Below are 26,430 nucleotides of genomic sequence, written 5' to 3'. Positions count from 1 at the left end.
TGTGCTCTCAGGGTTTACACACTAATATAACACGTGTGCTCTCAGGGTTTACATACTAATATAACACTTGTGCTCTCAGGGTTTAACACTTTCTAGCACCATTTCTAGAACAATTACAATTTCTGAGACAATTTATAATGATTTTGTGAATAAAGTGAATTTTTAAGTGCACTATATAAAACACGATCTTTTGCTGGGCATGGTACACCTTTGTAACCTCAATACTATGGAAATAGAGGCAGGGGAATCAAGAATTCAAGGCCATTTTCAGCTACCTTGAGCTAAAAGCTAGCCTAGGCTATCCTATACCACATGAAACTTAGTCTCAAAAACAAAGATAATTTTACAAGTATAAAAAGTTATAAAGTACCTGTTTATAATGAAACTGTCCTATAATGATCATTGCATGGTGTGCCATTAAATTCTAAATACGGTGATCATATTATGTGTTACAGTTATAGCTAATAGTGGCCAGAGGATTTTAGTCCCTCCACCACAGATTAGTCACTAAGAGTCAAGCTAAGCACAACTAAGCCATTGCCCATACTTAGTCCACTGCTCTACAGAGCAATGAAACAGCTAAGGGAAGCATCCTTAGCCCTTTCCAGGAGAACTCCTCTGTTCTCCACAAGGTGGCACAGAAACAGTGACTTCTTGCCCACTAGAACTGCTACAATGACCTTGTGACCACTGCCATAGCTTTTTCTAACATAAAACACTGCTCTAAACATCACCACAGATACCACAGTCAGCAGAGGGGCTATCTCATCCAAGGCTAGTCTGCTGCTTTCTGGTAATCTAGAAACTGCAGGCAGTCTGGCTCCATCTTCTATGTTAACTCTTAGCCAAGATGCTATTCCAAGGCTCCACAGAAGCTGCTCAGATCTGTTAGCACACTCCCTTCCTTCAAAAGCATTGCACGATGACTCAGGAAGAGAGAGCAGTTTCACAATATTTTGTCTCCACCAAGCCTTTAAATTAAAAAAAATTAAATTAAAAAACCCCGCTGTGAAGCAAACATCTTTAATACTCTATGAGCAAACCATGCCATAATGCAGGGTAGAGAATGCTGGGTTAGGACAGTGGGGCTTTGATGGAAGGAAGAAATAAGAATATATGTGAAGCAAGGATCAAAGCAGCAGGCAAGAGTGTTCAGAAGAGTGACAGCTTTCTGTACAGCCACAGTTTACTGCAGATCTACCACATATATCATGGGTAGGTTTCTCATTATCATGCAGGCCGCATAAGGTACTCATGTCATTTCCATTTCACAGATGAACAAAGTAAGGCTGAGAGCAGATGATGACTTGCAGGTAAGGGGCAAAGCTGGCATAAGAAGGGTGATCTGCTCTAAAGCCTGGCCTCCTGACCCCAAGGACACCAGAGGCAAAGTGATAGAGAAAAGTCCCTCTAGTTCATAACTTCACTGAAGGCTATATGGTCTACAGCCTAAGGCAGCTCTTTCCTCAGGACAATCAGCTCAAATCCTTTAAGGGAAGTCCCAGGGCTCATCTGTTTCCATTTGCTTAGAGTCACTACCTACCAAATAACTCTTTCCCACCTACACTCCACAACTAATTGCTGGAAACAACCTAATATCTTCATGCTCTCTTGGTAGAAAAACAACTGAGAAGATGTTTTCCCTGTAATACTTCCCAAAATAAAAACAAACTATGTTTGACTTCAACTTAATTGTTGGAAAAAACAATTATTCCTCCTCTTCTTCCACACTTCCCTGGGATTCATCAGTGAACAAAAACTGGGGTTGGGGTGTGAGGCCTGAAAATGGTTGGAAATTTTAGGGCCCATTACTCCCCAGACAATGACAGGCTACCACAGTAAAGCCAGGTGTAAAGGGAGGCGGAGCCCACCTGCACATTATTACTCATCCCCAGAATCTTGGGGTGCTCCATGAAGTCTTCACGGGTCTTTCAAATCAGATGCTCCCTCTACTTCTGGGATTCTTTGTACTAGAAATTGAGCCTGGGGGGTGGGGGGGGGCGCTGAGTTCCCACACTCTAGTGCTAGCTACAACCTGGGCCCCTTGGAATCACTTAACCCATGAGCTTCAGTTCCTCATTTATAAATCCCTGGGTCTCTCTCTTGGATAATACTGGAGAAAATTAAAGGAATGAAAAAGCTGAAATTGGCGAGCACACAAAAGATATTCTAGAAAAGCTATGTAGCCCTTTCTTTAATATGAAAATGGTTAAAAAAGAAAGACAGAGAAAAGAAAAAGAAAATCTATCTCTTAACATGTCTTTCACATGGAAATGCATTGACTAGCATTTACTTGTAAAAGAAAAAGGCTAGGCAGGGAGCTAACCCTACCACTGAATCCTCTGCAAGGGTGAAGGGGGTGGGGGGATGGGGTGTGGGGGATGGTACATGAGGCTGTGAATACCATTAATGGTACAAAACAGATGAAATCTCCCCTAAATTATTTGAAAGCAGGCAACAGTCAGGAAATTTCCCTTTAGCTTTAGGAACCCCACTTGCCTCCTTGGCAGCAAAATGGGTGAGATGAGCCACCCCCTTCCAGGAGAATTTTGCCTGAGAACCATTTGGTGTCCATCTCTCCACATGCCATCTAACACCAAATTCTTATAAAAATCAGGAATATGAATCAATAACCCCTCCCACTAAGTGTTGCAAAAGGCTTTGAACATTTCAAAGCAGCCCTTCAAAGGGCACCAAGTCAAACCCTGAACCCAGTTCCCCTGCTTTTGCCTCCCACGGGCTTAGCCTTTTTTCTTGTGCTGTCTCTACTCAGAGATGTTTAGGTACAGAAAGGTACAGCTTAAAGGACAGCCTCATGCTGGGCTCAATTAGATGCTCCCCACAGGAAATGAGGACATTCCTGGATTCCTGACATTCCCATTACTGCCCCAGCTAAACACTCCAGGTGTCAGTCTTCCCAAGGAGTGGGGTAGGGCAAGGGGGGCACATGACACACAACACTCTTTACAAATTCAAAACTGAATCCAAGCTTCAAGGAAGAATCCCAGATGAGGAAAAACAGCTCAAATAGCCAGAGGAGAGACCCAAGTGTTCATTTTGAGCAACTTTACAAAGACAGCTCAGTGTCTTCTTGGTAAAATCTGGAAGAGCTGTCTGCATTGGATTGGGAATGTGGCTGATAGCAGACAGGGCTTAGTACAAGAGAGAGCTTAGAGTCAATCCCCAGACACATACTCAGACATATGCATAGACATACATAAATACACACAGACATACATAAGCTCCCAGACACACACACACAGATACCCAGACACACATACATCTCTCCCAGACACACATAGACACCTCAACATGCACATAAACACACACCAGGACACACACAGAGACACCCAGACACATGCATACACACAAAGAGGAAGAGAGAGAGACCATGGTTTTGTTTGTTTGTTTGTTTGTTTTGGGATTTTTTTGTTTTGTTTTGTTTTGCAATGAAAGTAGAAATTTACCAGGGCTCACAATTAATATTTCTTTCCAGCATATATTTGTGGTGATCTTCCAGAAGTCTAAGTGGTCCTCTATGCTTTTATTTACTTATTTTTAAAGAGTTTTTTATTTTATGTAACAGGGTTTTGCCTGAATGCATGTCTGTGCACGATATGCATGCAGTGCCCAGAAAGGCCAGAAGAAGATGGTAGAACCCTGGTTGAGAGCAACTATTTGAGTGTTAGGATCCAAACCCTGGTCTGCTACAAGAGGAACTGTTGAGATATGTTTCCAACCCTTGCTTTCTTAGTATCTGAAGCCAGATGTGGTAGAAGACACACACTTCTAATTCCAGCACTGTGGAGTTTGGGACAGGTGTTTGAGACCCATAGCAAGACTCCATCCTCAAATAAAGAGATGGAACAAAGCAGACATTTTGTTTCTATAAGCCTTTGTAAGCCTCTTATCTAAAAGCAGCTTCAAGTTGAAGTTTATCCCTTTAGAGGATGGCCTCAGAGGAGGGAGCACCTACTTCTCAGGCAGATTGGACTGCTGTGTATCTGTGAGGTAGCCTGTTAAAGGATCTTGCTGAGAGGTGTGGATGATGCACACCTATAGTCCTAGCTACACGTAAAGGCCGAGTCTGGAAGTTCAAAACCTGTTAGTCTGGGCAATATAGCAAAGCCTTAGCTCTTAAAATACAAGTCATAGTAATAATAATAGTTCAACCCATAATTCTTTTTCTTTTTTTCAACTTTGTTTGTTTGTTTTTTTAGGATGGGTTTCTCTATGTAGTCCTGGCTGTCCTGGAACTAGCTCTGTAGACCACCAGTGTGGCCTTGAACTCACAGAGATCTGCTTGCCTCTGCCTCTCTGCCTCTCTGCCTCTCTGCCTCTCTGCCTCTCTGCCTCTGCCTTCTGAGTGCTGGGATTAAATATGTATGCCATCACTGCCTGGCTCATAATTATTTTTCAAGGGGAAGGAAAAGCCAGGCCCATTTGAAACCATAACTGTAAGACACCCATGAAGTTGTGGATAAACAAAATGATTCAAGGACATTCTTCATGCTGCCTTCAATTGTACCCCTCTTCTAGACTATAAGCCTGTAACTTCTGAGCATTTTTTCAGTGGTTCCCGTTGGCATCAGGACCTCCCAAACCTATGATATCCCATAGGCGACAGCGTGACCTACAGACATGTTGTCAAGATGACAGCTACCATGTTCCCAGAATACATTTGCTCACCTCCCATCTTTTACCTGTGTTATGTCATTTTTCATATAAATAATGGGAACACCCCTCCCTTTCTCTCTCCTCTCCCCCTCTTCTCTTTCTTCCACCACTTTGTCTCTCCCTCCCAATAAACCCTCTTCCACATAGAACTGTCTCAGCCTAGTGTGCTGTTGAAACTCGACCTGGCACTGGAACACATCAGTTCCTTTGGACTATTTTCACTCACTTTTTACCAACCCTCTTGTTCTTCATAGTAAAGTAAGCTACATTTCCTTTAAACTTTGCTATTATTTCAGTTTGTGATTTTTTTCATATATTTTTCATAATCATTAATAGCATCCCCCCAAAAACCCTGCTCCCCTGTCCCAAGCAATTTTGTCCAAGTTTGGTTTGTTAAGCACAAACAGCAAATACAGCTTTTCTCAGCTGCCCACAGTTCCTCACTATAACCTTTAAATCTGCCCTTGCTCTGTAGGGGTTGGTTCTGATGCTAAGGTTCTGTTCTCCAATTGTTTCTCAATCCATCAATAAAGATGCCAGAGGCATAGGTGGAATAGGTAGGACTTCCAGGTCCTCACAGGCAAGCCAGCAGATGCAGGAGAGAGAGGAAAGGAGTTTTAGACATGTTTTGGAGGGGGAAAAGCCAACCACTCATGTGAGATCTTGGGGTGTTGAGCTGGGACTGAAGTTGGCTGAGCAACTGAAGCTAGGGCAGGTTGAGAGGTGATGAGCTAAGACTACTGGGAAGGGTACACTAGCTGGGGTAGATTGGAGGTGCCCAGCAGCTGAGCCAAGAAGGTTGAATTTAAGCAATGTGTGTGTCTGTGTTTTTCATCCTCAGATCTAATATTCTCTGGGGCCAGAGCTTAGCAAGGTAGCAAAAGCTACATGTAACATTGCTCTTCATAAGCTGAACCATGTAGCTTTTGCCCCTTCATCATTCCAATGTGGACATGTATACTAAACCAAGCTATCATCCAAAAACAACACTGCAAGCGATTAATGAGACCAAGCTGGTCTACAGATTCCCCAACACAGATAGGTGCCAAATGGGTTGTGGGGGGCAGAGAGCATCTATGACATCCAGGGTGATACTAAGTGGGATAATGAGGGATTCCAGAGCCATGGAGAGGTTTATTTTGTTTCTGTAATTACTGTTTGGTGGGGCTAGAAACTGAACCCTAGGGCATAGCAAACAATGATTAGGCAAGTTCTCTACCACTGAGTTATATCTCTAGCTCTTTCTTAGGGAAAGCATGCCTTGTTTTTTTTTTTTTAGGAAGTAGTCAGGCGGTGGCACTTGGGATTCTGAGGCAGACCAATCACTGTGAGTTCAGGGCCAATCTGGTCTACAGAGCTAGTTCTAGGATAGCCAAGGTTATACAAAATACCCTGACTGGAAAAACAAAACAAACAAAACAAAAGGAAGAAAGTAGAGACTGGTAAATAAGTAAAAGGTATCATTAGATTAAATAGAGAAAATAGAGAGGACTTCTGCAATAAGGTATTTCTGTAATCCCAGCAAATAAGAGACTAAGGCAGAAAGATCCATAAACTTGAGGTCAGCTTGGGCTACACAGTGAACCTGCACACATACACACATGCGAACGCCTGTCTCATGGCTCAGAAAAGGTCCTTTGTCAAGCTGTAACCAAAGTTACACAAATTAGCTCTGCAGAGTGAAGCCAAGAGATGCTGACTCCCAAGCCTGACTAAAACCTGAGAATGCATCACCATGAAGTAAGCAGGCACCAGGGTTGAGCTGTGCAGTTTCAGCCTGTACAAGATTTACCCGGGACACGAGCGGCACTACTCCAAGACCAACGGGGAAGGTTTTCCAATTTCTTAATGCAAAATGTGAGTCTGCATTCCTTTCCAAAAGGAATCCTCAGCAGATAAACTGGATTGTCCTCTACAGAAGAAAACACAAGAAAGGGCAGTCGGAAGAAATTCAAAAGAAAAGAACCCGCCGTGCAGTCAAATTCCAGCGAGCCATCACTGGTGCGTCTCTTGCTGATATAATGGCCAAGTGGAATCAGAAACCAGAGGTTAGGAAAGCCCAATGAGAGCAGGCTATCGGGGCTGCCAAGGAAGCAAAAAAGGCTAAGCAGGCATCAAAGAAGACAGCAATGGCTGCTGCCAAGGCCCCCACAAAGGCAGCACCTAGACAAAAGATTGTGAAGCCTGGGAAGGTCTCTGCCCCCAGAGTAGGTGGGAAACGATAGTGTGGTAGATCAGAGTTTGAAATAAAGATCTATCTTTAAGGAAAACAAAAACAAAAAACACACAAAACAGAAAAACCTGAGATTACAAGTGACGGAGGGGGTTGCCATCACACCTCTAACCCATAAATTGTTTCTGTCTGAAAGAATTACAAGAATGGAAATGGAGAGGAGCCTGAGGAAATGAAGGTCCAGCGACAAGGCCCAAAGTGGGATCCAGCTCAAGGGGAGGTCCCAAGGCCTGGCACTATTACTGAGGCTATGGAACGCTCACAAAAAGGGATCTATCATGACTGCCCTCGGAAAGACCCAACAAGCAGCTAAAAGAGTCAGATGCAGTCATTTGCACCCAACCAATGGACAGTTGCAGCTGATCCCTGTCATTGAATTAGGGAAGGCTGAAAGAAGCAGAGGAGAAGGGCGATTCTGTAGGAGGACAGTCTTAATTAACCTGGACCCTGAGATCACATACAGTACACACCAGCTGATATGAGGCCCCCAACACACATACAGTAGAAGACTTCCAGGTCTATGTTCATTCAGAGATGATGCACCTACTAACCCTCAAGAGACTGGAGGCCCCAGGGAGTTTGGAGGTCAGGCGAGGTGGGGAGTGGGGGCATCCACAAGGAGATGGGGTGGTGGGGGGAGGTGTGGGATGTGGAGCAGTCGGAGGATGGACAGGGAGAGGCGGGGAATGGAATATGGAGTATAAAAAATGAATTACAAATAAAATTAAATTAAAAAAAACTCTGAGAATGCTCACTTATTTATCTCTTCAAAGTCTCCTCTTGTTGAGGCTTCTGTTATGTAACAAATCAGTGGCAGACTTGCCAGGCTTCACTCTGTCTCAATTTTAGACACGTTTCAGAGCTTTCAGAACAGAACAACTCTGACATACAGACAAAAAGAAAATAAACCTAGTTGAGACAAATGTAGTAATGAGTCTCTAAAATAAACAAGGGATAACTGTACAAGAAAAAAATTGATACAGTATATTCCAGATCACCAAAGATCAAAAGTTTTCTTCCTCACTGAAATCTGTGCTGAATCTGGAAAATAATCAATATTATGATATAAATAACCTGGACCTTGCACAGTAAATGTTTCTGAGTAACTATGAATGAATAGCTTTTAAAATGCCTCCTTGGTAATTATCTGAGAATAATTAACCCCTAGCTCATCTGTATGCCATTCAAGTTGTTTTTATTTTATTTGTATAAATAAGACATCTCTAAAATAAGACAATAATACAACTCTCTATGGTATCCAGTTTCTTTTTGCAAAAATGGAGGTCAACACAACAGCCATAGTTGAAGGCAAATTCATACCACTCCCAACTCCTTAGGAATGAGGTTTCACACTTGGATGTTCTGAAATTGTGTACAAAAATGCCAAGAGTACTAATAGCCCCAAACTTCACAAGTGTGAAATACAGCACACTGCCTACCCAGAACCTGTGTGTACCAGGACCCCTCTGCATCAAAGCCCTGCATGGCAGACTTACTCTACCTTGATGGTGTCAACAGCTTATGGGACAAGGGTAGGATGCTGAGACTCACGAGTGTCAACAAGTGTTTTCTAGTAACGAGTGTCACCAGGGGAAGGGTCCATCAGGTTACCCCACATGTAGACAAACACTTTCCACCTTTTAGGCTCCACCAACTGACTGTAAAGAGACTGTTCACCCCTACAAATGCCTAAGGAAATAAGCTCTATGGTTCTGTTGCATTTAAGAACTACACTGAAAACCTATTTACCTTTTTAAGAATTTGGTCAGAGTTCTAGTACCTGTTAATAATGCCCAGGCTTCCCCAGTGGGAGGCCTGGATAGAGATGGTAGACCCACGTTAGGGTTCCTAGGCTGCAGGATGCTCTTCCCAGGCACAGAGGAGGAGATGTCTCCTCAACCTAATGTAAGATCCTATCCCCAGACACTAGCCTGATAGAAAACAAACTTTTCTAAACTCAGATCCAGCTCATTCACTTGACCAAGGACTCAATGTCCCCACATCTCACCTTCTACATCTGTGGAATTAAAGGCAGTTTTCTTTTCTTTTCTTTTCTTTTTTTTAAGATTTATTTATTTTATTTATATGAGTACACTGTAGTTGTCTTCAGACACACCAGAAGAGGGCATCAGATCCCATTACAGGTGGTTGTGAGCCACCATGTGGTTGCTGGGAATTGATCTCATGACCTCTGGAAGAGCAGTCGGTGCTCTTAACTGCTGAGCCATCTCTCCAGCCCTAAAGGCAGTTTTCTACTCCAGCCTTGTGGAAGAAGACTTCACTATTTTTTAGAAACACAACCCCGAAACTCCGCAGCAGGACCATCTTTCTTTTCCTTTGTTAGTTGGTTTGCTTGTTTGTTTTGAGATAGGGTCTTAAAAAGCTGGCCTGAAACTCATTATGTAGCTGAGGATGACCTTGAACCCTTGATCCTCCTGCCTCCACCTTCCAAGTGTTGGGATAAAGGGTGTGTGCCACCTTGCCAGGCTCAGGAGCTTCAAGGTTTCTCAGCTCAACTTCTACCCAATTTTTTTTTTTTCCCGAGACAGGGTTTCTCTGTATAGCCCTGAGTGTCCTGGAACTCACTCTGTAGACCAGGCTAGCCTCGAACTCAGAAATCCGCCTGCCTCTGCCTCCCAAGTGCTGGGATTAAAGGCGTGTGCCACCACGCCCAGCCTGCCCAAATTTTCTGTCTGTACTGTCTGGTATCATTTACTCTCTTCCTCCTTTCTGTTTATGCTCTTTGGACATTTCTCAGTTCATTACATGAGGAGACTCTGAGTCACCAGTTGGCAATTCCAGTGTGTAATTTAACCCCATAAACTAAAATTCTTTTCAAAATGTGCTAATTTTTATTTTTGCACCAGCTCCCCACCCTCCTAACTAGTAATGTGGTCATAAAATTAACTGAATGTTTTCTGTGCCACCTTTTTAAGTCTGTAACCTTAATTTTTGTTTGCTTAATGTTTTTATCCTGTAGTACTGGGGAATGAACCCAGGTCTTCATGCTGCTAGCTGCTAGGGCTCTAACACCTTAAAAAGTCTATACCTTTTTAAGATTTTACACTCAGAGTCAAGGTCTCACTAAGGTCAACTTGTGATCTTCCTGCCTCAACTTTAGGAACTGTTAGAATCACAGGCATGCATGACTACATCATGTTTTCTCAGCCAGGCAGGCTGGCATATACCTGTAACCCCAGCACTTGGTAGGTTGGGGATCAAGTATGCATTCTGCTATACAGCAATTCTGAGGCCAGCCTGGACTACAAGAGACCTCAAAACCTCTTTCAGTTCTTCACATGTCTACTGGTTCCAAAACATATAGTAATCCCAATATTTATTTTCCATTATTTTCTAGTCCATGTGTTTTGTGTTCCTTTGTAATTCTTGGTTTCTTCTTCAATTCTACTATAATCCTTCTCAGTGGCTCACCCTAAAGGAAATCAGAACAACACATGGTATGGACAAGAAGTCTGCTACTGTATGGAGAAGGTGGGAAGGGTCAGGGTCCAGGCTGCTCTGCTTGGGCATGAATTGGGAATTATGGCCCTTGTGTGGCTATGTTCTCATATTAAAGCCCCATTTCTTTTTTCAGAAAGAAACACACAAGTATGTTAGCTCCAGATTGGAAAAAAAAAAAAAAAAGCTACAACAATTATGGAGCCAGAGCAGCTGGGGGCTGTTAACTTTAATCAAAGTTCAGCCAGGATGTTTCAAGTAATAGGAAGTAGATTTATAATCTCTTTATATTCCCCCCACGCCCACCCCACTCATCTTTCTTTTTCTTATGACCAAGGCACAAAAACAAGCCGTTTCCTTCATCCCCTTGAACTGTGTGGATGGAGCAGCAATGCTTTACTGATGTTTCTCAGCCCCACTGGAGACCCTGAAAAGTTGGGTCAGATTAGAGATCAAGTCCTGCAGCAGGGGTGAGAGTTCCCTGTGGCTGCTAAAACAGGTTACCATACACACCATAGATTTCTTCCCTTGAGGTTCTGGCAAATCTAAATGACGTCAAGCTGTTCATAGTAGCACTTGTGTAGAAACTCAGCACTTGGCATACAGAAGCATGAGAACTGTAAGTTTGAGGACAGTTTAACCTTCATGGCAAAATCATGTATCATACCAACAAGATGGACTTGCCTGTGTTAGCCCAACCAAAAGTAACTAAAAGCCAAGAGTGCATGAAAATTGGTTCTAAGGCATGGATATCTGGCACTAACTAAATGTGTTCTGACCTTGCATTCTATTTATTATACAAGAGCAGAGATCGCAAGTACAGGACAGAGGGTAAGTGCTAATTCTCTGTGGCTGCTGTATCGGGCTCCTACAAACAGGGAGGCTCGAACATGACACTTTTCTCCTCTTACAGTCTGAAGTCAGCTTCAGTTGGCTCACATAAAGAGGTAATATAGACTGCTCTCCCTCTGGAAGCTCTAGAGGAAGACTCTACTCCCTTGCCTTCGTAAGCATCTAGAAGCTACCAGAATTCCTTGACTTCAGGACCCTTCCAATTCTGCTTCAGTCAGTCAGAAACACCAGTCTGGTTTCCATGTGACTCCTTCTTGTGGCAATTAGGGGCCTGGTGGGTAACCCAGAATAACCTTTGCATCCCAAACTCTTCAGTTTAATCATGGCTTGTCTTTTTTGCCACGTAACCTCAGTTTCCAGGGATACAGATGCTAATACCTTTTGGGGGGCATTACCTAGACTCCCACAGTGTTCTCTTACTCAGTTGGATGGGTTCCTGGAAGAAGCTTCCCTCCCATTCATCTAATACTAATTTATGAGTATAAGGTCTAGGAGTAGGCAAGACACAGGAAAAGCTGGTTTGTGAATACCAGCAGAGGGACTTTCTTAGTATTCTGCTCCTTTCTGGTCACAGATTTCCCATTCCCAAAGTATTTGGCAGTCGAGCTGTCTGTAGTCTGTATTCGGCAGACACATAAACATCACATCACTTTTCTTTGCTTGGATGCAGCTCTTGTTCCACAAACCCTCAAAGTTGTACAATCATCCACCTGTCACATAGAAGCTCAATTTTGAACTACAATTGGACTTCAAAGTCCCAACTGTTCACTTGTGTCAAAGTCTCATTACATTACCACAGTAAAAGTCCGTTACTGCATCCTTAGACTAAGTGAGGGGAAGGAACCAAGCTTTGCCAGGACTCACCAAACCTCTTGTAACCGAAGGACTGCACCTCCTCTTCCTCTGCAAAGTCGTCTGTAGAAAAAAACATATAGTGTTAGCCCTGGCAGGGACACAGTAGCACAGAATGGGGGCAGGATGCAATTGTCCTGGCCCCAACCAGAAACACCCTTCTCTTCCCTTAAGATTTCCTATCACAATGGCTTTCCTTCGCTCCTGGACCTCCCCTGGCTTTCTGAGGAGGATCACTGGCCCTCTGCATTGGCTAGAATGCTTTTCCATCTTAATAATGGCTTCCAATCCAGACTCTAGCTAACTAGACTGAACTACCCAGGTTCTATTATATCCATTCATTTCGGTATTATTCTCTGATATCATCTTCACTTGTTTACATGTGTACACACATGTGGTCATATATGTTCACTGCTATCATTGTACTTCCTATATAGACAGACGGACATAAATAAACCCCCATTGCTTATAATGATGCTTGTTGAAAAGCAGGGCTTGATAAAATGTTGGTGAATGAATGGCAGAATTAACCAATTGTCTAAGCTAAGTTAAGGGACAGTTCAAGCTGTCTCCTTTAGATACTCTCAACAACTACTACAGCATCTCAGAACCCCAAAATTGCTCTTGAAATTACAATGAGATTCTTCCCCATCTGTAAGATAAGTGAGGTTAACAGAGGATTCCCAGCCTGACAACAGGCAGTGCTTCTGTAGAGTTTCTAGATAAAGAATCACAGTAGTGACAAGAGACTTCTAAGTCACGATAAACTAGTTCCTACCAGGAGTCACCAAGTCATCTGAACTCAGACATGACAAGATTCCTCACCCAGGGACCAAGAGCTGCTCATTGGATTTCTACAAGAGAAGGGTCTAGAGAGAGCAGGTACTGTAAAGATAAGGTCAGGCCATGCCATTACCAGAAGCCCTGATCAAATACACATTCCTCTAATTACAACAAATAGGGCTATATCCTAATAAACTTATCATGTGTTAAAAGTATTATAGGCTTAATATATCCTATTTTAGATATAGTCAGAAGGAAGTAACCAATATTATAGCTTAAAAATATAGTAAGCAGCTAAAAATGGTTCAGCCTAGGACAAGCATTCTACCTCTGAACTATATCCTTTGCTTAGAAACACATGAATATGTTTAGAAATACATATATGCATTTACCTTATGTGATCATATGTATATGTGTACATATGTATGTATATAAGTATTTACATCCACCCATCCATTCTCCAGGGATGAGTTATTGAATCCCAAGTGGCTAGCCCTAAACACATATGGAAATATGAGCAATACTAAATAGGGTATTGTGTATGGTGTGTGTGTGTGTGTGTGTGTGTGTGTGTGTGTGTGTGTAACAATAATTTTAAAAGATGTTATGAATTTGAGAAAAGTAGGAGGATGTGAGAAAAGTTAGAGAGGGGAGAGGGCAGATGGAAATGATATAAATGCTCATGTATGAAATCCTCCAAAAATTATTTGTAAAGAGTATTGCTTGCCCCAAGTATTTATTATTTTTTTGAAATTAAAGTTTAGATTATTTTAAGTTATATTAAAACAATATTCTAAACAATTACCAAGGTTGGTGAAACTTTTGGGGGGTAGTGCTTGTAATTCCTCTTATGAGCATATATATTATTGGCAAACACTCTACAAGTGGGATGGCATACCCCCTTTGACTAAATTGCCTAGAGTAGCCTTGAACTTGTGATCCTTCTCCCTTAATCTAGTAGATAGGATAGATGGTCATACTACCAGGACCTGGGAGTACTTTGAATTTGATCTTCTTATGCCTAGAATATCAATCACACTTGATATCACAGTAGCCCAATTTCATCTTCTGCTTTTCTTTGAAGACATTTTCTTCAACAACTTTGTATTTGCCACATTTTTGTCAAAAGTTTAAGTAAGGGTCTATTTGAGCCGTGGTTTTAGGATACCATCCACCATGGTGGGAAGGCATGGGTCACTCTGCAGTTACCAGCCAAAAGACACCAAGAAGTGAAAGCTGACACTCAGCAGTATGCTTCCTCCTCCTCCTCCTCCTCCTCCTCCTCCTCCTCCTCCTCCTCCTCCTCCTCCTCCTTCTTCTTCTTCTTCTGATTTTTTTGTCTTTGTTTTTGTTTTTTTGAGACAGGGTCTCTCTAAGTCACCCTGGTTATCCTGGAACTCAGGAGTAGACCAGTATGGCCTTGAACTAACAGAGACCTACCTCTACATCCCAAGTGCTGGCATTAAAAGTGTGCTACCATGCCCCCTGCCATGGGGAGAGTTGCCCTCTGATTTTAACATGTGTGCCATGGCCTGTGTATTATACATACGTATGCATACACACTCACATGGCAAAAAAGAAGGAAAGAAAGAAAACAAAGAAAGCTTGCTTAAAACTTTTTAAAAATATATTCTGTCATCACTGGACTATGGGAAACTTTTGTTCTTAGTAAATTAAATGTATTTTCTATCACTAATTTATCAATCAGTTCAAATCTGTCCTCCAAAAGAAAATATCTCTGTCCCTAACCTGTCTACCTAATCCCCACCTAGGGCATGCCCTACCTGCTACCCATAATTACAGTTGCTTATGCATTGACTTAATCTTGCCCACCGGCCTGTAAGTTCCTTGGGGATGAGCTTCATTCATGTTATATGATATTTCTACATTGACTTGCATTGAAAGTACATACAAATATTTCTTCAGGCAAAAGCAACAACAACAACAACCCAATAACAACAACAACAAAAAAATCCCAACTGGAGCTAGGAGTGTAGCTCAATGGTAGAGCATCTGCCTAGCATATTCAGGCTCCTTAGTGCGATCCCAAGTACCACCAGTAAAAACAACAAAAACGGAAACCAGTTAAGACGTGGTAGCCCAATATAAATAATAAATAGAAATACGAGATACCTTAATGGATTGCTAATGAAACAGACACGATGTCATATGGTTAAAAACTTATTAGACAGTTATATCTGTCTTGATACATGTTGTGATTGTGATTTCTTGGAGGTCATATCTTTATTGCTGTAACAAAACACAGGACAGAAGCAATTTGGGGAAGGTGTGGTAGTCTGAATGGTCCCCATAGGCTCATACATTTAAATAGTTGGTCTCCAGGTGTCAGAACTGTTTTGAAAGGTTGAGGAAGTTTGACTTTATTCAAGGAGATGTATTTCTTGGGGAGGTTTCAAAAACTTAGTATCATTTCCTGGTGTTCACTCTGCCTCCTGCTTGTGAATCAAGATCTCAGCTCTTTTTTACCACATTTTTGCTTGGTCATGATGGTCATGGACTGTGAAACTATAAACCCAATATAATACTTGTTTGCTTGCTTGCTTGCTTTTTTCTCCTCTCACCCCATACCCTCTCAAGTCAGGGTGTTTTCTCTGTTTAGCCCTGGCTCTCTTGGAACTTGGTCTGTAGACCAGGCTGGCCTTGAACCCAGAGATGATCCATTTGACTTTGCCTCTCAGGTAAAAGCTTTCTTTCATCATTTGCCTTGGTCATGATGCTTTGTTACAGCAGTAGAAAAGTAACCAAGACAGATGGAATAAAACTGGACAGTGGAGCCGGGTGGTGGTGCATTCAGGAGGCAGTGGCAGGCAAATCTCTGTGAGTTCAAAGACAGCCTGGTTTACAGAGCTAATTTCAAGAGAGCCAGAGCTACACAGAGAAACTCTGTCTCAAAAAACCAAAACCAAACCAAACCAAACCAAAAACCAAAAAACTGGACACTGAATTTGAGACACATCTCATTAAAAACATTCTGACATCAGGTCAATGGAACTACTAAGTAGATGAAGACACCTGTCTCTGAGCCTGACAACCTGAGTCCTAAAATTATCAGCTTCAACTGTTTGGTTCACTAAGCTCTGCCCATTATGTAGAAAGAGAGAATTGAATGCTAGAAGTTGCACTCTGATTTTGACATGTGTGGCCTGTGTGTTATATGCATGTATGTACACATGCATGGTCTAAGGAAAGAAAGAAAGAGAGAGAGAGAGAGAGAGAGAGAGAGAGAGAGAAAGATTTAAACTTTTAAAAATATATTCTGTCATCATCATCAGACCCATGGGAAATTTTTGTTCTTGGGTAAATTAAAAACTCAACCACTATTTTATCAAGAGGGAAATTGTACCATTACTCCAATGGCAAGTTCCCTGTGTGACTCTGTTTTCTGGGTAGGCCTGATTCTGATACCATCACAAGAATGAAAGTGGAAAGAACTACAGCATCTGAAGAGGGCACAGTACCAACACAACTTCCCATAGACGACAGCTCATTCCTGCCCTAGGACAGTTTCAACACATCTCTAGTTTGAAAACTACTTTGAGGACTTGCCTTCAAGGTCCTAACTGTATCACTCAATTAAATTAATATAAAGTTTTCATAACCTGGAATTAAATTACTGTCTGAAGATTATAATAATACAGTCTTCTATTACAGTGACTACAATAGTGAGTTGTGAACACTAGACACTATTCTGAACAACTGATCTACACTGACATGCTTCACCCTCAAAACAGCTCTCTTGGGTAGATAGCAATTACTGCTCTAATTTCACAAAAAATCCGAGGCCCTAGATCGTTCAGGACCTTTTTGTGCTCACCAGGCACTCCGGTTTCTTAGTCCACACTCTTGTGGCCATCCAGAAACTGCCAGGTCCAACTCTTTGGCTTGCTCAACATAATTATACTTCATGAGTTGGTAATCATTTAAAGCATGGATCATCTACTTTTAAGCTGGTTGTCTTAACGTTCAAATAATAAATCGCTTATTAACAACAGCCAGTTGTGAGCTGGAGAGATGGCTCAGCAGTTAAGAGCACTGACTGCTCTTCCAGAGGTCCTGAGTTCAATTCCCAGCAACCACATGGTGGCTCACAACCATCTGTAATGGGATCCGATCTCTCTTCTGGTGTGTCTGAAGACAGCTACAGTGTACTCTAATATACATAAAATAAATAAATAAATAAATCTAAAAACAAAATCAAAAACAAAAAACAGCAAGTTTCCTAACAGCACCGCCTTAAGAAAAGAAGGTCAGAGAAATGCTCATTTGCAGTAGAGCCAAACACTAACTACTTTTTACACAGCATGCTGAACGACCAGCCTTGTGGTGATGAACATTGCTTCCTAAGACACTGAGTTAGTTATGATGTAAAGGCATTTAGGAAACGCAGGAGCCATGTTTAAAATACCAAGTCCAATAAGTGTGCTTAATTAAAACCTCCCTCCATGTTGAGTACCACAATTCTATTTTTAAGAGTAGTGGTTAAATATTTTTATGATAAATTCTGAGGTTAAGAGTCCCCAGTACCCTTGAGATCTTAAACGTGGAATTACTAATTTCTGCTTACTTTGGCTTTCACTGCTATGTAATTAAAAAACGTCCCTTAAGCAACCAGCAGAGACTTTTCAACATACTATATTGGTTTTGGCTCTTCAAATGACACCTGTTTAAGTAGAAATCAAATCACTGCTTGATTGAAAGTGTTGGGTTGATAGTGTGATTAGAAACTGTTTTGTCAGCAGTAACAAATGAAACCATTTCTAAACAGAATGTCTACTACTCCTGAGTATCTTTTACAATCTGTCCTTTTAGGGGCCACTGAGATAGCTCAGTGGGAAAAAGCCACCAAGTCTGTCAACCTGAGTTCAAAGCTCGAGATTCATAAAGTAGAAGCAAAGAACTGACCAACATAATATCTTGACAACTCTGTTGATTGCATTTGGACTGTAAGTTTGAATACTGCTTCCCACTGACCACATGGGGCCCTTGAACTGAACGGGCAAACTCTCCAAGCCTGTCTGCCAATAATAAATAAGAATAGTTACTTGCCTGCAACAAGTAACAATGACTACCATGGTTGGAGCCCAAGAAACAGTAGATATTAGTAACAGGAAAAATAAAAGCCAGGCGGTGGTGGTGCATGCCTTTTGTCCCAAGCACCTGAATTTAAGCCCAGCCTGGTCTACAGAGCAAGTTCCAGGACAGTTAATGCTACACAGAGAAATCCTGTCTCAAAAAAAAAAAAACAACCAAAGGAAGGAAGGAAGGAAGGAAGGAAGGAAGGAAGGAAGGAAGGAAGGAAGGAAGGAAGGCAGGCAGGCAGGCACACAGACAACTGGGGGATATTATTAGTCCACCAGACATGTATAGGAAAGGGCATCATCTTTGGTATTTATTTTCCTAGGACCCTGTTCCTTGTAGCCACAGCCAAGTCTCTGAAAGATAAGACAGCCTATGCCTTGTGATGAAACACATTGCCTGTCAGGAAAGCTGGTTTGTCACCACTCTGAGCTTCCTCTCTAGGAACCTCACTCCTTCCTCCAAGTCTGTGTCCGATTTGCTATCAAGAGGGATGATTCACAATGCCAGGTTTACCCAAGGCCAAATATACTTTTTCTGTTACTAAACTTGAAGATCTGTTTTTGCTACCTAAAAGCTAATACTTTAAAGGCTGTATAAGTACCCTGGCATCAGAAGTTTAGAAATAATATTTTAATGAGAATAGGCATTTATTAGAAAATTAGACACTTGGTTGTAGCCCAGCTTGAAAGTTACCATTCCTGCCACACCATCATTGATGATAAGCCACCATGGCAAAAAGCTGGGGGCCTGGGGCAAAGGAAAACATGGAAGTCGTGGGGGAAATTGTATGGTAGACCACAGGGAACATCTATACTTAACAATAATTCAACCACGGCTTAAGAATGCCAAGTATCCCTAAACTAATGAAAAGTTAAAAGCATAATTAAGTTGTAAATTAGCTCTGCAAAAGGGCAGCTTCGATGCCCAACTAGCAAAAGAAAAGAGGCTTCACTGCATTTCTCCTTTCCTGCATTCAAGGGGTTCCTAGGGGTTCCCACTCAGCACAAGAATTTTCAAGAAAGCAAGCTGACTGAGTGTGGGAGAAAACTGATGGAGGCAGAAATAGGCCACTGAGCAGTGCACAGGTAAAGTATTATTACTAAGTAGTGTTTCACAAATGTGTATGTGCAGAAGTCAGCAGCTAAGCTGTGTTACCTGCTATAGTATTTCTTTTTTCTTTTTTCTCTTCTCTTCTCTTCTCTTCTCTTCTCTTCTCTTCTCTTCTCTCTTTCTTCTCTTTTCTTTTCTTTTCTTTCTTTTTTTTGGTGATAAGGTTTCAGTAGCTCAAGCTGGCCTCAAACTGCCTGCACAGCACAGGGTGAACAGAACTTCCAATGCTTCTACTTCTACCTTGAGAACCATCACATACTAAGTTTGTCTTGCAGGAGATTTAAAAGGCATTCTAAATAAGGATTCTGCTGCCTAGGCTACATCCCAGCCCCCGAGTACTCATCTGACTGTACAACTTCTTTGGGACAATTAAGAATCACTGTTTGGACTTCTGTAATCTCATGTGGTGCTGGCTCGGAAACTCATCAATATTTTCAGCATTCAGAACCAGGAATGCAATTTAATAATGACACGCCTAACTCAAAAGGAGTCAGATTCCTTCCTTAAAGAATGTGACTATCCAAAACCACGAGATTTATGGCGCCATGAAATATCTGAAAATGAAATTGGAAACAAACTAAAAAACAAAACAAAACAAAAAACAAAGAACTGTATTTTATTCAGTTTGGAGGTTGGCTGAACATGGAATAAGAGATTTTCTTCTGGAAATATAGAATAATTTCATTATTTTGATACTTGAGACTCCTGGGATGAAAGCACGAGAGCAGAGACAGATGTTTGCTAAATGCAACAGATAGGTGTTGCTCCGAGTCATAGCAGACTGGATAGTACAGGAATGGGTTACTGAAGAGGCTATGACCAAGGTTTAAGCATCAGAATTAGAAAACCGAATATCCTAAAATTGCTTGCTTCCTCAAGAGAAGCTCTAATTTTGACAGTCCCCAGAGTTTGTTTAATTAAAGAAGGCTAAAAATGATTTTTTCAGCAGCCAGACATTGTTTCCAAAGAATCAAACCCCAAACAGCAACAAATTACAGAGTGTTCATGCTCCTTATAGGAAATGGTTCTAGACCATGACTGTGGCTCAATGACAGAAAACATGTTTAAAACGTGGGAGGTACTAGGTTCAATTCCTAACATCACAATGAATAAATAATAGTAGAGCCTCCTCAGTGCTGAGGGCCAGAGTCTGAGTCAGACAAACAAACAAACTAACTAGGCACAGTACTTTCTATAACTTCCTCCACATACTTTACACCATCTTTAAATGACTTAATGTCTAATAAGAAAATAAATATTTCATACATAGTTGCTACACTGTCATTTAGGGAATAAAAAGGATAAAAGTCTGCACCTGTTCAACACAATTTTTTTTCCACTTACTTTCAATCCTCAGTTGAGTCTTCAGATGTAGAGCTGGTGACTACAGAAGACTGACTACAGTGCTTAAGCATTTAATAATCTTACTACTTTCATCACTTAGGGCATTTTAAAAGGAAAAATAAAAATAAGTGTAGTCCTGACCAACAAAGTACTCACTGCAACTCCTACCAATCCTCCTGCCTCAACCTCCGGAGTAGAAAAGTCAAATTCCAATGAAGTTAAATGAATTAAGAAACATATGACATAATCAGGACCCCAGGGATCCTGTTGTTGGGTTAATTACTACTGATGGCTAGGTAGCAGAATAATTACACTGGGCAGGGAGGGGCTGAGTTCAATTCTCAGCACTGCTAAAAAAAATGTCAAAATTTTAGCTGGACCTAGTATTTCAGGCACAGCGCCTGTAATCCCAGAATTCAGGAGATGAAGCCAGGCCGACTGAAAGGTACAGCAGCCTGGGCTATATAAACCCTGTTGCTATTAATTAAATGAGTTCTTCAAGTAGGGTATGGTGACACACATGTTATCTTAACACTAGGGAGGTTGAAATAAAAGGATCAGGAGCCAGCTTAGGTTATAGAGTAAACCTCTCTAATTAATTAATTAATTAATTAATTAAGATAAAACTACATACAGATTCACCAGTCCCTGGATCCAGTCTCCCTGACAGAGGAAGAAAGTGATGAGAGCTAATGGGCTCAGACCACAAGAGGTAAATTATGAACTGCCAATCTGGTCCCCAGTGAGTTATTAAGTCTCATCCAAAATGCGTTTAAAACCTGTGTTTTGCATTCCAAGGCTGGAATTGATGGAAGCGCAGGCATGCCTGAGGTGGTGCTGGGGCAGGGTTGTCTTGCCAAGAACTGAGAAACTGATAGACTTAACCATTGTCAATAAGTCATAAGGTACCTGTCGCTCCAGCTACTTGGGAGGCTGAGTCAGGTAGTTCTCAAGTTCACTGCCTACACTTGCAGGCCCTAGATCAGACTGAATAATTTAGTGAGACCCTATCTTTCTATCGTAAATTAAAAAGCGGAGAGAAGTAATGGATGTAGTTCAGTGGGATCGGGCCTAATTTCAATTCCCGCTTTAGGAGTTAGGGGAACTCTAGCTAAGAAACACGCATGTTTTCTAAGTAGTTAATAAGGGGGAAGGCAATAGAAACAGAGGCAGAGTGTGAAAGCACATCACAGCGTTTTAAAAGTCTCAAGTCAGCTGGGCAGTGGTGGCGCATGCCTTTAATCCCAGCACTTGGGAGGCAAAGGCAGGCGCCTGGTCTACAGAGTGAGTTCCAGGACAGCCAGGTCTACACAGAGAAACCCTCTCTCGAAAAAACAAAACAAAAAAGTCTCAAGTCAGAAAGTTGTGGCCTGTTCTGAGTATCCTTTCCTTGGGACAAGCCTCTTAGCACCTGGCTTACAGTCGCGTTCCTTGCAGTTCCCTCCAGTGAAGACACAGCAGCGCCTTTGGAAGGCGTTTGCTTCCACAGGACCGGGATCTCCACGTAGTTCAGCACGAACTTCACGGAGCAGATACTTTCCAAATCCCTCGAGCTCCTAGGGCGCCCCCCTCAGCCTAACTGATCGCATCACGTAGTCTGGAGTGGCTGGAAACTCAGAAGTCATTTCGCATTCAGCCCAGGACCGCGCAGGGAATGAAACGTTTTACCCCAGTCCCAAACCAGGAACTTCAGCCTTGAGTAAACACTACTCCCGTCTATTTTTTAACGACGCACCCCATCTCCGATGGCCCGACTGTAATTATTTATCTCCCACATAAATCAAGGTTCTGCTGACAAATCCGCATGTTTCCACTAGACTGAAGATTGCTCCCCACCCCCAGGCCGTGGTCTCCAGATTCTTTTAAAAAGCAAGATAAAATCTGACACTCCAATAAACCCGCCTGCAGAGGACATCACCTAGGGGACCAATATCAGCAAGATTTGTGGCATTCCCTGGGCACACGTGGGGACAGCTAGTCCCTGGGCAGGCGCAGGGAAAGGAGCAGTTATTTTCCAGTCAGTGGATCCGATGGAGAGAGATGCCAAACGCACTTTCCTAGCCAGCTGAACTCCGCGGGCACCTAATCGTTGCCAGATGTGCCGCGCGCGCACCGAGGACATCCCGAGTCCCGGGAAAACAGCCGGCCTGTGGCAGTGTGACGTCTGGGACCGCGGAAGGGTCATCGGGCGAGGGCAGAGGACCCGGGAGAGTGGCAAGCGCGACAAACCCACTCGGAAGAATGATGATGCCTAAATCTCCTCCGCATGTTTTTTCAATTACAAAGTTGGAAACTGAAATCCGTAAACAACGATTTGGGATTTCTAAAGGACTGAGGAGACCCACGAAAAAGGAGAGCGCCTGAGCACTTCCCAACCCCAGCCTCGAGGGCTCCCGCTGTGCGGCGCGGCGTTCCTCGAGTCCGAGGGCGACCGGGGCGCCCGGGCTACACCTCCGCCGACCTTCCGTGAGCCCCAAAGACCGCTGCCGCCCTACCTTTCATGGTGACTGAGGACACGCTCCGCCCGGAGAAGTCGTACCAGTGTCTCTCACTGCACGCCCATGGCAGCCTTCAGCGTTCCAGCCCTAGCGTCCCGTTCCGCACTCTGCTGCCGCGGGGCCGCCGCGCGCCTCTCACCCCGGGCGGGAGGCGCCGCTCCCCCTTGCGCCCCTCCCCCTGGCCGCTTGTCCGGCCGCGCCCACGCCCCTCCGCAACCTTCGCTCCGCCCTCGGCCGCTCTCCCGGCCCTCCGAGGCCGCCCCGCACCCTCGTGGGTCCCTCTTTCTCCAGCCCGACCTGCATTCTAGAGAAATCCGTAGAACCCCTCTCGCATGCGCGGAAGACACTGCTTGCTAGGCTTGTTTCTAGAACGCAGACCATCTCTAGAGTGTTGGGCAGAAAGTTGGGGAGCAATGAGGCCACAGTAAATTCGTCCTTTTGTCAAAAACTCTGGGGGCATAGAGGTCCTCGAGGTTCAAGTTGGCAAGCGTCTGTGTAAATTGGTGTTGGCTGAAAAGCCCCGGAGAACGCTCTAAGAACCCTGAATCACCACTGGACAGACATAGACTCTACAGAACACAGACAAGACTACAACTTTAAAGTTAGGATCTTCCAGAGATGACTTGTTGTTTGTTTGCTTGTTTTAATTTTTCCAAAATAGCACCTCCTTATGGCTGGAAAATTTATTCTACCACGTCCCAACCCCCAACTATCAGGTTGACTCTTGTTTTAACACCACGAAAGGAGGCCTTGATGAGAGACTTCCTAAGTTCCTTTAACAGTCACCAATCATGTGGGCTTAGGGGTCTATTTATTTAGGGAAGTCTGGGTTGCTTTATTGCCTGACAACATAAACTGGTGTGTGGGAAGGTGAGGGTAGAGGAATTCTCCTCAGCCATTCAGTAGCTTATTAAAAAACTCCAACAAAACACTAACAGGTAGGGACTGAAGATTGCTTAGACCTTGTAGCTGTAGGTAAGCAACCCACTAGTTCAACATAAATAGGGGCTGCCTTGCTCTAGCAAAAAGCAGTACCCAGAAATGAAATACATGCAAAAACATCTCATACTTACTCTTCATTCTAAAATCTTTTTTTTTTTAACATAAGGAAAAAAACCTGGACATTTCTAATGAAAAAAAAAAAAAAAGAAACACTCATGTACTTTGAAGGCTATTTTCAAAGCCACTCCACATCTCACCACCCTTTCTAGAGAGGGTCTGGGAGGGAGCTATTCTCAAGACTTCCTAATACTGTGATCCTTTAATGCAGTTCCTCATGTTGTAGTGACCACCAGCCATAAAATTATTTTCCTTGCTACTTCATAACAAAAGAGAAAATTTGGTAAATTGTACTTAAAAGTTAACTTGTGTGCCCCAAAGGATGTTTCCAATAGTTCAGAGGTGACCAGCTGATTTATCTCAGTCAGTAAAGTGTTTGCTCATTGAAATACCAGCACTCAACTTTAACACGCCCAGGATCACAGGTGGGGAGGCCACAACATCTGCCCTAACACCAGGAGTAACTGGGTCCCTGGGATCCAGGGATGCAGGAACCCCTGCACAGTCAGAGGCATGGGTTTCTTCCAGTCTCATCCTGCACCTGGAGCAGACCAGGGATACTGGCTCTGGACCCACTCTTAAAATACTCCCAGGCACTCTGAAGCACCCAGGATCACAGAAACAAAGAAGCTCAACTCCCAGGAGATGAGACACACCCAGGAGCGCTGGAGCTCTGACACACTCAAGAACACAGCTGAGGACACAACATCTTTCCCAACACCCAGCATAACTGGGACTCCAAAGGAACCAAGGAAACACAAACTCCCGCCCAGCCAGAGGCATAGATCCTTCCAGCTTGCATCTGTGCCTTGAGGAAACCAAGGGCTGTGGCTCCCTGCAACACCCAGAGAAAGCTTGATTCCAAAGAGCTCTGACACAACAAGATCTCAGGAGCTTGGTCGCGGCAGTATTTCAGAATCCCAGGGGCAGCTTGACTCCAGGACCTCTGACACACCCAGGCTCTCAGAATCACAAGATCCTGGAATCACAGGATCACAGACACAGCTGGACAGTCGGAGGAGTTCTGACACAACTAGAATCAAAGGAAGAAGAGGCTCCAGTCAGAGACCATAAAGGCAGGTAGTACTAGAGATAACCAAATAGTGAGAGACAGGCACAATAACATAAGCAACAGAAAACAAGGCTACTTGGCATCACCAGAACCCAGTTCTCCCACCACAGCAAGTCCTGGATACACCAACACATCAGAAAAGCAAGACTCAGATTTAAAATCTCATCTTATGATGATGATAGAGGGCTTTAAGAGGGACATAAATACTCCCTTAAAGAAAGAAGGAAGAGCCTGCCGAGACTAGTATGCACAGGTGAGAGTGTGGACAACAGAAGCTAACAGCTTCTGGGACAGGCAGGAGCCGCAGAGCTTCTGAGGTAGACCCCATTTCAGGCTCCAGACATCCAGGCACCTTCCCTACCAGAGGAGAGGTGTCCGCCCCACCCTGGTGGGCTTTGCTGGAGATTCTGGGGGAGCCATCTTGGTTCCCAGATCCCTCCGAGTCGAGTCTGTGCAGGTGAGAGTGTGGACTACAGAAGCTAACAGCTTCTGGGACAGGCAGGAGCCGCAGAGCTTCTGAGGTAGACCCCATTTCAGGCTCCAGACATCCAGGCACCTTCCCTACCAGAGGAGAGGTGTCCGCCCCACCCTGGTGGGCTTTGCTGGAGATTCTGGGGGAGCCATCTTGGTTCCCAGATCCCTCCGAGTCGAGTCTGTGCAGGTGAGAGTGTGGACTACAGAAGCTAACAGCTTCTGGGACAGGCAGAAGCCACAGAGTTTCTGAGGCAGACCCCGTTTCGGGCTTCAGACATCCGGGCACCTACCCTGCCAGAGGAGAGGTGTCCACCCTGCCCAGGAGGGCTTTGCTGGAGCATCAGGGGGAGCCATCTTGGTTCCCGGATCCTGCTGAGACTAGTCTGCACTGGTGAAAGTATGGACTACAGAAGCTTCAGCTACTGGGACAGGCCCTGTTTCAGGCCTTCATCTTCTGCAAGGAGGCAGGTCCAAACTCCAGATATCTGTGCACCTTCCCTGCAAGAGGAGAGCTTGCCTGCAGAGAGTACTCTGACCACTGAAACTCAGGAAAGAGCTAGTCTCCCATGTCTGCTGATAGAGGTTAAAAGAATCACGAGAGGAACAAGCTCTAAGCAGAGACAACTATAACAACTACCTCCAGAGGTTAACAGATGGGGAAAGGCAAAGGTAAGAATCTTACTAACAGAAACCAAGACCACTCACCATCATCAGAACCCAGCACTCCCACCTCAGCTGGTTCTGGGCACCCCAACACACCCAAAAAGCTAGACCCAGATTTAAAAGCACATCTCATGATGATGGTGGAGGACATAAAGAAGGGCTTTAATAACTCACTTAAAGAAATACAGGAGAACTCTGCTAAAGAGTTACAAGTCCTTAACCAAACAGGTAGAAATCCTTAAAGAAAAACAGGA

The 26,430-nt window shown here is 43.4% G+C and overlaps 1 protein-coding gene and 1 pseudogene across 1 annotated transcript in view; one reads left to right on the top strand and one right to left on the bottom strand.

Annotated features, from left to right (window-relative positions):
• The window catches only part of LOC110285102, a 38,631-nt pseudogene extending 31,729 nt beyond the window's left edge, over positions 1–6,902 (top strand).
• The window catches only part of Colec12 (collectin subfamily member 12), a 173,079-nt gene extending 150,038 nt beyond the window's left edge, over positions 1–23,041 (bottom strand). The window contains exons 1-2 of the mRNA XM_029472146.1: positions 22,906–23,041; positions 12,086–12,136 (exon numbers count right to left, since the gene is read on the bottom strand). Of these exons, the coding sequence (XP_029328006.1) occupies positions 12,086–12,136; positions 22,906–22,912 (58 nt within the window). The 5' untranslated portion in view covers positions 22,913–23,041. The remainder of the gene's footprint in view (positions 1–12,085; positions 12,137–22,905) is intronic.
• Between the last annotated feature and the right edge of the window lie 3,389 nt (positions 23,042–26,430).

Source organism: Mus caroli, chromosome 18 (assembly GCF_900094665.2).
Source record: "Mus caroli chromosome 18, CAROLI_EIJ_v1.1, whole genome shotgun sequence".
Classification (NCBI taxonomy): Eukaryota; Metazoa; Chordata; class Mammalia; order Rodentia; family Muridae; genus Mus; species Mus caroli.
The sequence above is the reverse complement of the archived record's forward strand: the minus strand, read 5'-3'. Positions and strand labels throughout refer to the sequence as shown.